Raw genomic sequence first — 13,796 nt, forward strand, 5'->3', positions numbered from 1 at the left:
CGGCTTTCAGACGGTAATGAGGCACGAGCAATCGATCTCTGGCGAAAATGAGGCTGTCAGACTGTCGCCCTCGGTCGGTCTCTGCCTCCTCGGTCCTCCGTGCGGCGATAAAAATTGCATTGATGCGAATAAGGCGATGTCGAGACGCTGCTGGCGGTGAATTGGCATTTCTACGAGTTGTGAAACACGATACTTCTGAATATTGACAGGGTTTCCCTCATTTAAATAATTGAAAAGACTGCTACGAAGGAATTCTGTTAATCTTTATGTTCGTTTTAAGAACTTCTTTCAGGGAATAGAATAAAGAGGTACCTTGAGTGCCTAGCAACCCGTTATACATCGCATGTCTGTACAAGAGGCCTCACTTAAACGTCTCAAGAGTATTCGAAGATTATTTATAATGTTAGAGCGCCTGAAGGATGTTTCATTTCTCTGGATGCAATTTGCTATCGATCAAAGGGTATTTTAGAGGGATAATAACTACGTTCAAGTTAATTACAAGTATATTTATGGTTGTTGGAGAGTATGAATCGAGTCTAATCGATTTGCCTGCACACCGTTTCTCAGAACGAAGGTAGAGATGATCTACGTGGTTGCGTATACGTGGAAACAAGTTTTCAGTCCGCGGGGACAATGTTTCCACGTTCCTTCGGTTGCGACGGCTGAAAGTTTGCTCATAAAAATTTCTGTTTGTATCGAAGTTTAGTATGACTGTACATATCGAATTCGATATGGAATTTGATACGTACTACGCCATGAGAAGTTCGAAAGTGGAGTAGTCTTTCAACAAGCAATCAATTCCCAGGTTCGAAGAAGCCTTCGTGTATTAAACTTTTGCATTCGAATATTTATAATCAATTGTAAAGGGCTAGAATTGTAAAAGTAATATTCTGTTCGACTAACCGTTGACTTTACTACTTGAAATCGATTTCAAATTGTGTAAAGATGTCTCTCGTGTTTTTAGAATTTTCGCTAGAACCTCGAAGCATGTAGAACATCTAATAAAGCGAAGAGAAATGGAGATATTTTCAAATTGAGAAAACAGTAAATGTAGTACTATTTTAAAATTGAAAAAGATTGCAAGCTCTTTTAGCTCTTTGTCAAAATTCCACCAAATTGTGTTCTAATTGATGAAGGTCCATTAATTTTGGTAACAATGCAATCATGAGAATGGTTTTGATCTTTTGTGATTATTCGACGTGGGCGTGGACTACAAAACGGGCGGAAACGGATCACTTCCAGTCTAGCGAACCGTCGTCGGAAGTCAGAGACTTGTTAACGCGAATTCCGGAAATGATAAAAGCGGTTTTAGATATTCTCGAGAAATGGGTAATTTCGCTGTCTGGTCTTGATGTTCCTTGAATCCCAGAAGCGGCGATACTTTATTTTATTTCATCCTCATTGGATGATCAATGCCCTCGCGGACAAATTTTTCTTAAATTAGTCTCTCCTGATTGGCACTATTTATTTTGTTCTTTTTCTTTTTTCAGGGGAAACCTTTCACGAAGAATCAGCAAGTGGACCAATGACAGTTACCTCCGATGTGAACGTTAACGCCAGCTTTTACAAGCATTTACGTGCCACGGCTTTCTAAAAGAGATATTTTTTACTTTCCATCATACATATATTAAGAGTATTTCATTATCTTAAATATCAAGGTTAGAAAGTTCATTCTGGAACCTCTCAGTTGCGGCCAGGCCAACGTGTCCACAGAGTAATTTAGCCGCACACAAAATCTCCAAAGGATAAAGAAGCAAAGCAATCAGCAGCCTCAAAGGGATGGGACAGCCTTTATTATTTTTATCATAGCGAAGAATTGACTAGTCGTCAAAAGGAAGCAACAAAGGGTCCAGTGACGAGGATAACGTGGTGATAAAATTAACGTGGAGTTAGCAGAGCGATGCAGTCTATCGCTTTAAAGGGTCAAACGAACGGAGAGCGTCCATCAGTACAGCGAAAATACCGTTCTCCTCTGTTCGCGTTCCTCCGCACCAAATAAAGGATTTAGCCGCTCAGAACTCGCCACGGGGAAGGTAGACAAGTCGTAAACAACGTACGCCTGCGGGAGAATTCGATTGGAAAGCTCGGACTCGATTCAGTTCCCCGTGATAAGGAGGAGTACAAGATAAAGGGAAGAAATGAAGAAAGGGCGAAGGGACGCGGTTTCTGCTGTAGCCAGTTTACGTTCTATGAGGACCTTCGTTCGTTTCGTCGTGGTGGAAAGGATATAGAGGCGAGAGGAAGAGAAAATGGACAATTAGATGAAACATGGACGTGGCCAATGCCATTGGAAACAACACGCGGGACTTCTGCAACGTCAGATACAGGAACTTTGTGCCACCGGATGGCGGTAAGTGTGCGCGATAGAATTCCCGTAATTGCAAGTAAACCTCGGTTACTGCATCCCTCCGCAATTAACAGGTTTCACACGATATTCGATTTGCTAGAGAATTATAAAGTGTATTCCAATCACAAAATTGGAAAAAAAAATTCAATTCTCACGAGGCAACATAGCTGATGCTATGTGCGATTTGAAAATGTAAAATGATGAGAATATTTTTTGTGTAGATGCACGTTCATCGACGTTCTACGTTGTTTAATGATGAAGATGCAAAATTCCTGGCGCCTGACGACGAGCAATCTGTCATACACCCGGTCACCGTTTGACTTTGATGTATGATCAGTTGCCCGTCACCAGGCGCATCTATAACGCTTAAAAAGTTTTCATATTCTTCTATCCAGAAGGTACTTTCGTATTAATTCGGAAAGTGTTAAATCTCCATGGAAGCCTTGCTGTCGTCGGCTTTTGCTCATCTATTTCCGTAACATTTAGAGAAACGAGTGGCTTTGGGAAACGAACCCTTGACTATCCTGCGCTGTGAAATTTCAGACACGAAATTTAGTTCTGGACAATTCGTATTCAGTGGGGTAGGCACGTTCTGACATTTCACTTCTCCGCTACGCTTTGTCACGACCACTTGTCTCCCAGCGAAGCAACGTGTGGTGTCACAGACACACATGAATATTTACTTTCATTCGTTTGAGTGCCAGACTGTTCCCGTTCTTTTCGCAGAGCTATGGTGCGAGCCGGTCTGGGACTCGTTGCTCTGTTGGCCGCCTACGAAAGCATCGACGACGATCAAGCAGAGGTGCCCGTTCGAGGATGGATTCGATACGACCAGTAAGTGCGAACACGGACTCTTGATGAATGCACATTTAAATTGCTTGTTAGCGGATCTGATCAGAGAGCACGCGTCGAAGTGAGGGTAGAAATACCGAGGAGAGTATAATTGGATGATTTTTGTACAAACAGACCCGGCCAACTGGTAATTTTTTAATTATTGCGGTTTTTTTCGGCAGACCCTGGTGAAAATTGAACATGTTGTTTCCATAACGTAGCACAGAATCCACGAGACGAGAATGAAGCGATTTTCAGAGAATCTTCTGAATAATAATCAATTCACCGACATTTGCCGCAGCGAGCTTAATTCCTTTAGTAGGCGTGCATGTACGAACGGGGCTGAAAAGGAATTTTAAATACCTCAACCATACGCGAAACAGATAAATACTTTAGTTTTTCATCTAATCGCTGGATATTTAGTTTCTTCCCGTTTAAAAGCTATACACGAGAAATCCTCTTACACATCAACCAGTTTGGATATGTACGGACAGAGGAATTTAATACAGTTTCTCGAACGGTTTCGTAAAGGAACAGACAGCCAGGAGGAAATTACTTACCAAATAAAATAAATGGGAATTTTCTTCCCCATTTGCCAAAGCTTTAACTGTCCCCTTCAATGAAGAAGGAAGGGATTTGGTAGTACAAGCTGCTCCGCAAAGGGAAGTTGTTTCATTCTTTGATGTACTTTTACAATTCAAATTTTAGTTTCGTATCATCATTCCAGCGTATTTGCATGATCTGAAAATCGAAGCGACATCTTGGTACTTCTGGATTTCTTGCTATTCAAGACTGTTACCCTCTACCATTGGAATTAAGAAAGGATTCTTGGCTGTTGTATTACAAATACTAAATCGAACGTGAAACCTGAATAGCAGAATTCAGGAAGCGAAATGTAAATATGAAAAACGAGAACCAGAAATACTTGGAGGTACCAGGAATCAGGAATTTTTGGGATATTCATGTACAACCGCGGGAACAATCATTTCCATAAAAGACTCGAGTGAAATTTTCCAAACGACGAATTGTGTCGACCCTAGGGTAATTCGCGAGGCGTGGAAAAAAGCTGGCTAGAGAAATTTGCATGTCGCGGATTAACAACATCCTACTGGATGCGAGCGTTGTCATCGTTCCCCTCTCCTCCGCGATGTGTTCGATTGTGCTTCTCGCTTCAGCGTTGCATGCGCCACGACCTGGATGCAAATTTTCTACCGTTGTTGCAATGCGAAGTCTGGCTGGGGATTTAAAAGTATTGCTGCAGACAGATTGAACGCAGTTCACCGTTGGATCATCGATGAACGTCCAGCTCCTCGGATTCGTTAAATGTCTGTAACTTAGAAAACAAATTAGCCTACTACTCGAGTTTCTTTATTCAATAGATCACAGGCATCACCTTAATATGTTTACTCTTTATCTCATTAAAATAGGTCGAGGCAAATTGGTCGAGTCGCAGAGGTATTTAAACTTTAACACGACTTCCTTATTTGCAAAGGATTATTCGAACAAAGTGAATGGAAGATGAAGGGATGATTACACACACGTATGCACAGATAAATTGTAGAAACGGATATTCACATATTCATCTCCATTTACATCGTGAATTTCAAATCAAAGTTATGAGACAGTTTCGAAACGATATTTAGGGAGGTTCGTATGAACGTTTCATTTTCTATAACATGTGCTGCGAAGTGCATTCAGGTGCACGTATTGAAATCGTGTTCGTGATGCGGTAATTAAAATTGATTCAATTCCAATTACTTTAACCGAACGTCGAGCCGTTTGCTTGCCACTTTTGTTGTAGCTCGTGCGTATACAACGTTCCTGTTTCTCAATCGTTCCTGTTTTCGTTATTATTAGGATCAGCGCAGGCAATACGAAACGATGCAGCTGTTTAGCCGACGCTCGACTTTTAATCAGGGAACGTTTCAGCAGTTGGACGCATCGATTCGAGGCTGGGATTCGCATGCACACGCGGATCACTTGAACTTGTACCCGCGGGCGGTCGCGATGTACTTCCGTTTCGACGACGACAATAAACGGTGAGACAGGGTGAACAAGAACCGAGCTCCCCCGGCACTCGACCCACTTCTCCGTCTTTTGATTGCACTCGATAACGCCGCGACATGTTACCAGCGGTAACCGCGCGGTAAACTTGCCCTCACTCGAGCCGTCTTTTCACGTTGCCTCGCAGAAACGTCGTTACTCGACGGCGGAACACCCTCGCGGTGCGAGTTACTCTCAAGTTTCACGATGTTTTATCCACGGACGCTACGGATCGCCTCTCCAGCGGAATAGTTCGCCACGTTCCGCGGTGAACTTGCCGGCGGAAACTTTAACGGTGGCTGCGAGCCAGCGTAGTAATTAAAATCCTGGCAGAAGAACATTCAAAATTTCTCAAGTGGGAGATCGAAGGCACCTCCAACGACGTTTCAGAATTTTCTCAGGACATTTCTGTAATGATCGCGATAATCGCAGGCTATCGAGAGTGGCCAGGCTCTAAGTAGGACCGATAGCTCCTCTTTTCTTTAACGTCCTTGGCTTCGTGGACGCATTTAGAGATACGAGTCAGAGAGAAGAATAGAGAGAGGGTCTGGAGAACGTTAAGTTCCCTGATTCCGTAGGCTTTAAGAAAGATTTTAAGTAGGCAGTCTGGATAGATAGGCTCCCCTTTGAAATTCCCTCGTTCATAGAATATTCGTGGTCTTCTGATATTTCCACGGAAAATCTTTTAGCTAGAGGCTGCCGCTTTCGTCCAGTTTCATCCACTCGTAACCACTCCATTGGTACGCTTCGTAATGTTCTTGGAGTAGTTGCGAATGGATGAAACTGGACGAAAGCACGTTACTTACACAGGAGTAATATTTTCCAACAGAAAATTACAGATATTACACTCGAAGACTCTATGAACCATTCACTTGACGCTGTGGAAGTAGGTTCACGGTGGGTCGCTCGTTTCCAGGCGTTCAAGCATTACATTTTAAGAACATTATTAACAAGTTTCAAAGCGCGTTCAATTCCTCGACCAGCGAGGAACACAGCAATCTTCTGAAATTAATTGAATCACGCTTTAAATGAAGTTACCACGTAATTTGATTCGAGTTGCTAAATCAATTTCTCATCCAGAATCTGAAGACTTTGACGTTCCATTATCGAAGAAAAACTTTAGTATAATTATATGTGCCAATAGACAAGGGCTGTAATTGTTCGACTTCTCTGGAAGTTCCTAGGTAAACGGTGGTTAAGCTAATGTTTGAAGTTCGAGATTTCCCTTAAGCCAGGCAGGTGTTCTGGCAAATTGTTGATTAAACAGACCAGTTGGCCAGGGCGAGTCGATTCGGCTCGTCCAAGTTTGTTCTCGGTGCCACGAGTGAGACACGCGGCTGTCAAATGATCATGGTGTTTGTTTAGAATCCGTGGAAAAGAAGTGTGGCTACAACGGCCGTTGGGAGGGCCAAAACGGAACGAGCAACGAGGATTCCCCTCACGGTTGGGCAAATTATACGACCTGTCTGACACCAGAAATGCTCCGACTTCATGGAAAGGTGTACACCAACACAATCGAGGGTGATGTGAGTATCGTTGAGCAACAGTTTCCAAACTAAAAAGGAAGTAAACAATATCGAATGAATATGAATAATAAGACGAATCGAATGTGGACATAAACGTGTGGTATGTGACTTCTTTCTTGGTATTTCCAGATGAAGATGGACATAGCTGAGAGAACCCGCACCTTGGAGTTTGTCGGTTTAAGCATTTCACTGGTAGCGTTGCTTGCTTCGCTTGCCATATTTTGCCGTTTCAGGTAAACTATTCGTTACTTTACTCATTCCCCTGCATAGCGTATAACGCGCGGAAAATTAATTTTAAAAGACCACATCTCATTCAGGGGGGGAAAGAAAGTTATCACAGTTTCCAAGTATGAAGGAAATGAAAGAGAATTAATTTCTGCAAATATTGCTTCCTCCTCCTTTCAATATTAAAACTTTCATTCCATTAGAAGAGTATTGCGGGGAGATTGTAATACATTTTTCCATTCAAGAACAATCAATGCTATTTATTTGCTGCTCCTCGTTTCCTCTGATACACAGAGAGTCGTGACTTCGTACATAGTTACGATTCGACTGAAAAGAAGGGTAGCGTGTTTGTGCCATGAAACTGGGTTAAGCTTTTGCCAGGACTTATCATTAATGAAATGACCCTAATAGCGCCGGTGATTTCAATTTGTGGGATATACTTTCCATTTGATTTACCAATACACGTGCACGAGTAAATTTATTAGGCTAATCTTTCATTCGCGTAAATTAGGTCCCTGCGAAATACCAGGACCAGGATACACAAGAACCTATTCGTTGCCATGGTTGTACAGGTTGTGATCCGATTAACTGTGTACATCGACATGGAGATACTGAGAAGAAAGACTTACGGCATTCAACGTGGTATAGGAAACACTGTGAGTGAATTTTACTTGCTTAGAAAATTTTCTGTCAAACGAAATCGAAACGTGAGTTCATAACTTTACATTTCGTTGCAGCCCGTGCTATGCGAGGCAAGCTATGCCCTCCTGGAGTACGCGAAAACCGCTATGTTCATGTGGATGTTCATAGAAGGCCTGTTCCTGCACAACATGGTCACTGGTGAGCAATCGAGTGCTGCATCCTCGATTTACCTTTGCTTCGTGCACGACTGGATTGATGAGCGAACTTTCCACGACTTGCTTCAGATCCTAAAACGTTACGATCCTAATTAAAAGTTTGATTTTGCCGATGTTATCTCTATGGAACTGTCTCCATTACAATATTAAAAGTTCCAGTTCGAAATGAACTCTCTGTTGCTGACATTAACCGAATGAAATGTCATCGTATTTTAACGACAGTAAATTACTAATTTATATGGTCGATTTAAAATAATGTGAAACATGAATCGTTACAAAGGATAATATATACGTGCAGATTATATTACTCCCCTATTCTTTACTCTGTCCGTCTCATACACCTTTGAGACGGAGGATTGTTCGCAGGACAGCTTGCATATGAGGTCACATGAAATTATTCACCCCTAAGCAATTGTTCCACTTTTCGTAAGTTCTCCCCTAGATAAAGTTTACTGTCGGTCATTAAAACTTGCAAGAGTTTGATTAAAAATTCCTCGATCCGACTCCAAGTATCCAGCAACTCTTTCGATTACTGTTGCAGTGACGGTGTTTCAAGAGAACTCTTACTATAGAATGTACCGGTTCATCGGCTGGGGCTGCCCCGTCTTAATGACACTGGCTTGGGCCATTATTACAGCGTTCTATTACCATCCAAAGTCCAAGTAAGTTGAATTTGATCACGTCGACAAGAAATAGTTTCCAAAGGGAACGAAAGGTGAACGAAGTTTGGAACCTCATCTCCTGAGAACGACCATACACAGTTTCCTCGGTTCTAATTATCTTAAAAACCACTACCTATATTCTAGAACGATGTAGAAATTGATTTAAGTCTGATTTTGCTAGCAAAAGTACACCACAAGTGTTATCGTAATGTTTCTAATAGGTTCCCCAGATGTTGGTCCGGATATAATTTGTCTTTGTACTTTTGGATCTTGGAGGGGCCTAGGTTTGCAGTAATATTGGTAAGCAACGCCAATTGTAACGAAAATATCGAATATTATTAGAATATCATTGCTAGATAATTTGTAAGAATTGCATTGACTTTAATCCTGCAGCTCAATTTTCTGTTCCTGTTGAATATCGTCAGGGTTCTCGTGGTGAAACTGCGACAGAGTCATACCAGCGAGATCGAGCAAGTTCTGTAAGTGAACAACGTTAAAACTCTGTACTGCTCAACGTGTTATAGGATCAGCGCGTGGAATACAATCAAGACATGTTTTAATATTCTTTACTCTCTATGCTTTACCTTCAGGAAAGCTGTAAGGGCAGCTGTGGTGCTTCTCCCGCTACTAGGCATCACCAACGTACTTTTCATGATCGATGCACCTCTGCACAACGTGAAGAAGTTCGCGCTATGGTCTTATTCCACGCATTTCCTGCAATCCTTCCAAGGACTCTTCATCGCAACTCTTTACTGCTTCTTAAACGGCGAGGTGAGCTAATTGGTCGTAAATATTTCGAAACACTCGTGTTCTTAGACGAAACTGCGCTTTTCGTGCTCGATCATTGAGAGTTCTAAAGCAAAGCTACGAAGTTACAATTCCAATCAATGATTAACGTCCCGCGGCGATTGAAAGAAAGCCACCCGCTCGTACATTATGCATGAGAGCACCACGTTGTAAACAATTTTGTAACCAGTGCATCTGCAGAAGCATCAAGGCCAGATCAAACCACCAACAAAGTATTGTTACTGACCTATTCAAGCTAATAGAAGTAATCAACATATTACTGATTAATCATGTCGATGAACACAATATTATTCAACATAGTCTGCAGATAATCTTCAATGATGTTTAAATTTAAAGCTTTTCAAGTTTTCTTTAAACGAACAACTGTAGACAACATTTACAGACATTTGCAATAGAAACTTTATTTCTATGTAGGTTACTATAGTTTTCTTGTTTGAATAATGGCGCCTTATTACGTCATGGAGGGTGGTAAGCGCAGAGGCGTATGGTCCAGAGATGTCAGTCTGTTTACCCTTGGTGCGCGTCGCGGCGTGTTTACCAATTCTTCTCGTTTCTAATCGAATCGTCCAGACTCACTTGATCCAGCGATTCACCAGTGAATCCAATGACATAATTAAATAACAGTTCGCGATTCAATTTGCAGGTGCGACTCGCACTGGACAAGACTATTTCCGTTTATCTTTCTCTAAGAGGAACCGATCTACAAGCAAGGAGACAGTCGACCTTCAGTGGCTGCCAGCCACAAAGAATTGCATCGGGTAAGTGTGAATAAATTGATATTTGTATATTAGCTTTATACTAGTTTACTGTCAGACAGTCATCTTGGCTCGTTCGATGATGATTACTTATTGTTAATGTTAATTAAGACAGTATAATAATGTAGGATCTGTCATCTTTTTACTATTCGAAAATTCCTCTTTCTCTGTCAAACATTTGCAGCGTTCCTATACCTCTCACCACTTTTTAATGCTTCGTGTACACGTTTCATTTGGATATCTCTGCGAACGTTGAATTGCAAATATTGATTTCTCGTTTAACGTTGAACAGCGTAAATGATCCCAGGGCGTAATTCGATGTCACCGATGCATGCAGCTGATTATTACTGTATGTTAACAAGATACGTATATTTATTTATTACTTCGCCTCTTTATGTTTATTTATGATGCGCGAATACGCGTTCCAATTATTCGCTGCATCAGTGGACGCAGCTCTGAATTTATCGTTTCTTTTTTTTTTTTTCCAGTTGTCAGTGTAGAAAGGAAGATATTTATTTGCTGGCTGCTCGTATCTTTTATTCAATTAGCGGATAAAATTAATCATTCGCATTCTCGGTGCGTTAAACAATTTGATGCGTAACGAACAAAATGGATTTGTTACTCGATATCTCGATACTCGCTGCGCCGCTAATTCCGGGAAATTTTCGTAACGCAGTGTTGGACGGACGCAATCGGCCAGCTTCTGTATCGCATTCCGCATAATTAGCTCGCATGAGGCAAGTTTCCCCTTTGCTTGATGCATGCCTTTTAATTGACCATCAAATTGGCAAACAGCAATTATTAAAACGGAGGAAATTGCAGCTGACCATGCGAAATTAATTTAGTCGAGTCTGTTTCTAAAGACAGAGGAATTAACTATAGTCTTTGCCACGATTCGTATTTCTTGTTATGCAATCAAACCGTCCTGCTGTAATATTCGATGCAAGTATTCTTATTGAAAGTTCTTGAAAGATTACTTAAATACGAATCAGAATTACCTCGCCAATGAATAATCTCAATTATTAACAAAGTCATTAGGAAGATGTTGAAGTTACTTGCGCGATGACCTTAATATTCTTACAGTAAAAAAGTGTTGTCATACCAATGTAGGTGATCTCAATCAAGGTAATGAAAGCCATAGCTATCCATCGTTTTTCTTACCCAGTCGAGTTCAACGAGGGTTCAGAAGTGTTGACTTAGACCCTCCGGATCGATTTCGCTTCTAATTAAAACGATCGGAGATAAGAGTTGATTACGATTGAAGATTAAGTTAACAATCAAATTACAGACAACACATCGTTACCATTCACTAATTTGCTTTTCGTTTTATTTTCTAAACTCCTGAAAAGTTTCTAACAACATCGAGACATTTAAAATTATCGTACAATGAGTTAGAATTAAAGAAAACAGTTATGATGAAGCAAGAACGTGTTCGAAACGAGAATTTTGTTGCGACAAATGACTTTGTTAAGGGAAAAAACATTAGTAAAAAAAAATAGAAGAAAGAATCGGAATACATGACGGAATAACAATTATTGATACACGCAGTGATCGAAATGGAGGAGGGTGAGATGAGATCCAGCGGGTGGATAAGACTGTGCTGTCGAGGTGGAAACACTCCACCTCCGGACCGACCTGCCGAGTGAGTAATGATCGAGGAAAGTTCGCCAATCCACATTTAGATCATTACCAGCATCGACGGTCGATCCTCCTCGCAACACCATATCAGTAGGTAAAAACACACGGAATGAGCACGGAACCATACATGTACCGTTGCACATCCTCCCACGCTAACACCTGCAGACCAGTAATTACAGAAAAATTTGGTATGCTTCTTCATTGTACAGTTGCTTAAACTTCTTGGTCGTGTCTAGTCTTTATATGGAAAAACGTCGGTGTGGAACATCCTTTGTTTCTCTTGATTTGTTTCTTTTCTTCAATGTTTTACAAGCTCTGTTAACTGTTCCCAAATGACCAAACTTTTTCCATACCCAGCTCGTTTAAAAAGTCTCTGGAGAGAGAATTACCACTGGCATGTTTGTGCTTGAATGTGAAGATCTTGCATGATGTCGAATCTTTTAAATTTCACTTCGGTTCTTTTCGAGTTCTTTTATTCCAAGAATTTCTTCCTGTGTGCACTTTAAGAACCGAATTCTAGACTCCAATTTGTGTTTCTTGACCAGAACAGATTGTATTGTCGTCAATGACACTTATTCTCTATGGAAACGACTCTAATTTCCGGTTTCAGAACAGCAGTCTGACCATGGGGCTTCCCTGGAGTCCTCAGCATTGACCGAAGCTTCAAGATTTTCCTCAGACCATGAAAAGCTGAACTCTAAACCACTCTGGTTAACGAGGAACCACTTAGACAACTCGGATATTATCCTAAAGGCAAGAGAACACGAAATTTCGGCTGGAAATTTGATTGTGGCGGCGGGTCGCGATAATCGTCCACTACAAGACTTGGACCAGTTGAAGTTCTGATAACTAATGCGCGATTCTCATAGGATTTATTGTTGAAATTTAATCTAGAGACATTGTAGAATGAATATGATGTATCATTGTCAATTTAACGGAATGTTTGATCGAGTGGATTTTCAGGAAGAGTGGGTGAAAGGCGAAGGTACGAGTATGATGAGTGAGAGAAGAAAATAGTTGAAGATAAATGAATGTCTGCTGTAAGAATCATGTGAATGTACACTACCTTCATTTTTCTCATAATGAAAATTGTTTTACATGGATTTATGGTAAGGAATTTGAGTATATATCTGTTTTTTTTTTAACAATATACGAAAATACTGTCTGGGAGAAAAAGTCGAGAGCGGAAACGTGTTTCTAGGATAAAACTTTAACTGGATATGTATATCACTGTTTATGTCTTTTAACGCAAAAGAATACTTGTAATATTTTCTTTATAAATCAGGGACTGACTAGTACGATAAACGATACTGTGTAATATTTTTAAGCCTTGTTAAGTGCAGAGTAATTTAGGTATAAAGCTAACTAATTTTGCGGACGTATCATTGCTTCGGCGACTTTACAGCTGTGCGTTTTTTAAAATGTAAATAAATAATCGTGACATACCGACTGTTCCTGGCATACCAGCTCCTTAATTACTATTCTGAACGACACCAATTTTTGCCCCTTCAGTAAAAGATAACAAGGATAGACGTGATCGATGAATATTTTTTTCAATTTACAATTAAACAACGAAATAGGATTTTTGATATGTTGATATTTGCAAAAAGTTGTTTATTGCCATCATAAATTATACAAAAACACGTTCTACAAAGTACGAGTTTTGTTTCTTTCAAAAAGGAACATGAGTGATATTTTTCGCTTTCTCTTCTTTTTATAAATTTTTGTCTACTTAAAACACGTACTTTCTATAATTATATATACCTAAACGCATTTATATAAATAATTTCCAAATTCGCGAATTAAATCTGATTAACGATAGAAGAAAGTCTGTTTAATTGTCATTCTTAGAGATATAAAAGTTAAGTAAGTTAAGTAATCCACTGAAAGGACGGACTCGAAAATCTGATTAAATCTTTCGCCACTTTCCTCCTTTCTTTTTATTCAATTTTGCCTGTGAAATCAACGAAAGTGGCATGTAGTAATGTATAATGTACATTTGCAAATTATCATGATAAATACCTATTAGATACAAAACTTAAATTAAGTCTTAACGAAGATTCTGTTACGTTGATTAGTAACGACCACTATTCGATTAAAAGACT

At 40.3% G+C, this 13,796-nt stretch overlaps 1 protein-coding gene across 11 annotated transcripts; it reads left to right on the top strand.

Moving 5' to 3' along the window:
- The first annotated feature begins 1,665 nt into the window (after positions 1-1,665).
- On the top strand, positions 1,666-13,136 carry Pdfr (Pigment-dispersing factor receptor). 11 transcript variants are annotated; one of them, XR_013102216.1, is made up of 13 exons: positions 1,666-2,350; positions 3,074-3,181; positions 6,587-6,747; positions 6,877-6,980; positions 7,484-7,628; positions 7,710-7,812; positions 8,371-8,491; positions 8,713-8,791; positions 8,885-8,970; positions 9,082-9,262; positions 9,942-10,056; positions 11,602-11,785; positions 12,307-12,444. XR_013102216.1 is itself a non-coding variant. In XM_076900654.1 (13 exons), exons 1-13 carry the CDS (start codon positions 2,269-2,271, stop codon positions 12,344-12,346), a joined length of 1,419 nt encoding a protein of 472 aa, XP_076756769.1. In that variant the 5' UTR covers positions 1,666-2,268; the 3' UTR covers positions 12,347-12,488. The 11 variants fall into 11 exon arrangements, 4 of the variants coding, with proteins under 4 accessions (XP_076756769.1, XP_076756771.1, XP_076756768.1 ...); XR_013102214.1 differs by having other exon boundaries at positions 12,302-12,440; XR_013102215.1 differs by having other exon boundaries at positions 11,602-11,781; positions 12,302-12,439.
- Positions 13,137-13,796: the final 660 nt, after the last annotated feature.

The sequence above is a fragment of the Xylocopa sonorina genome, chromosome 9 (genome assembly GCF_050948175.1).
Source record: "Xylocopa sonorina isolate GNS202 chromosome 9, iyXylSono1_principal, whole genome shotgun sequence".
NCBI lineage: Eukaryota > Metazoa > Arthropoda > Insecta > Hymenoptera > Apidae > Xylocopa > Xylocopa sonorina.

What these genes read in the sequence shown, in the direction of transcription:
- Pdfr (XM_076900653.1), top strand. Translation starts at nt 2,269, where the DNA reads ATGGACGTGGCCAATGCCATTGGAAACAACACGCGGGACTTCTGCAAC. An exon ending in CTTTGTGCCACCGGATGGCG is followed by an intron (nt 2,351 to 3,073) that starts GTAAGTGTGCGC and finishes TTCTTTTCGCAG; the next exon opens with AGCTATGGTGCGAGCCGGTC. An exon ending in TATTACCATCCAAAGTCCAA is followed by an intron (nt 8,492 to 8,712) that starts GTAAGTTGAATT and finishes TGTTTCTAATAG; the next exon opens with GTTCCCCAGATGTTGGTCCG.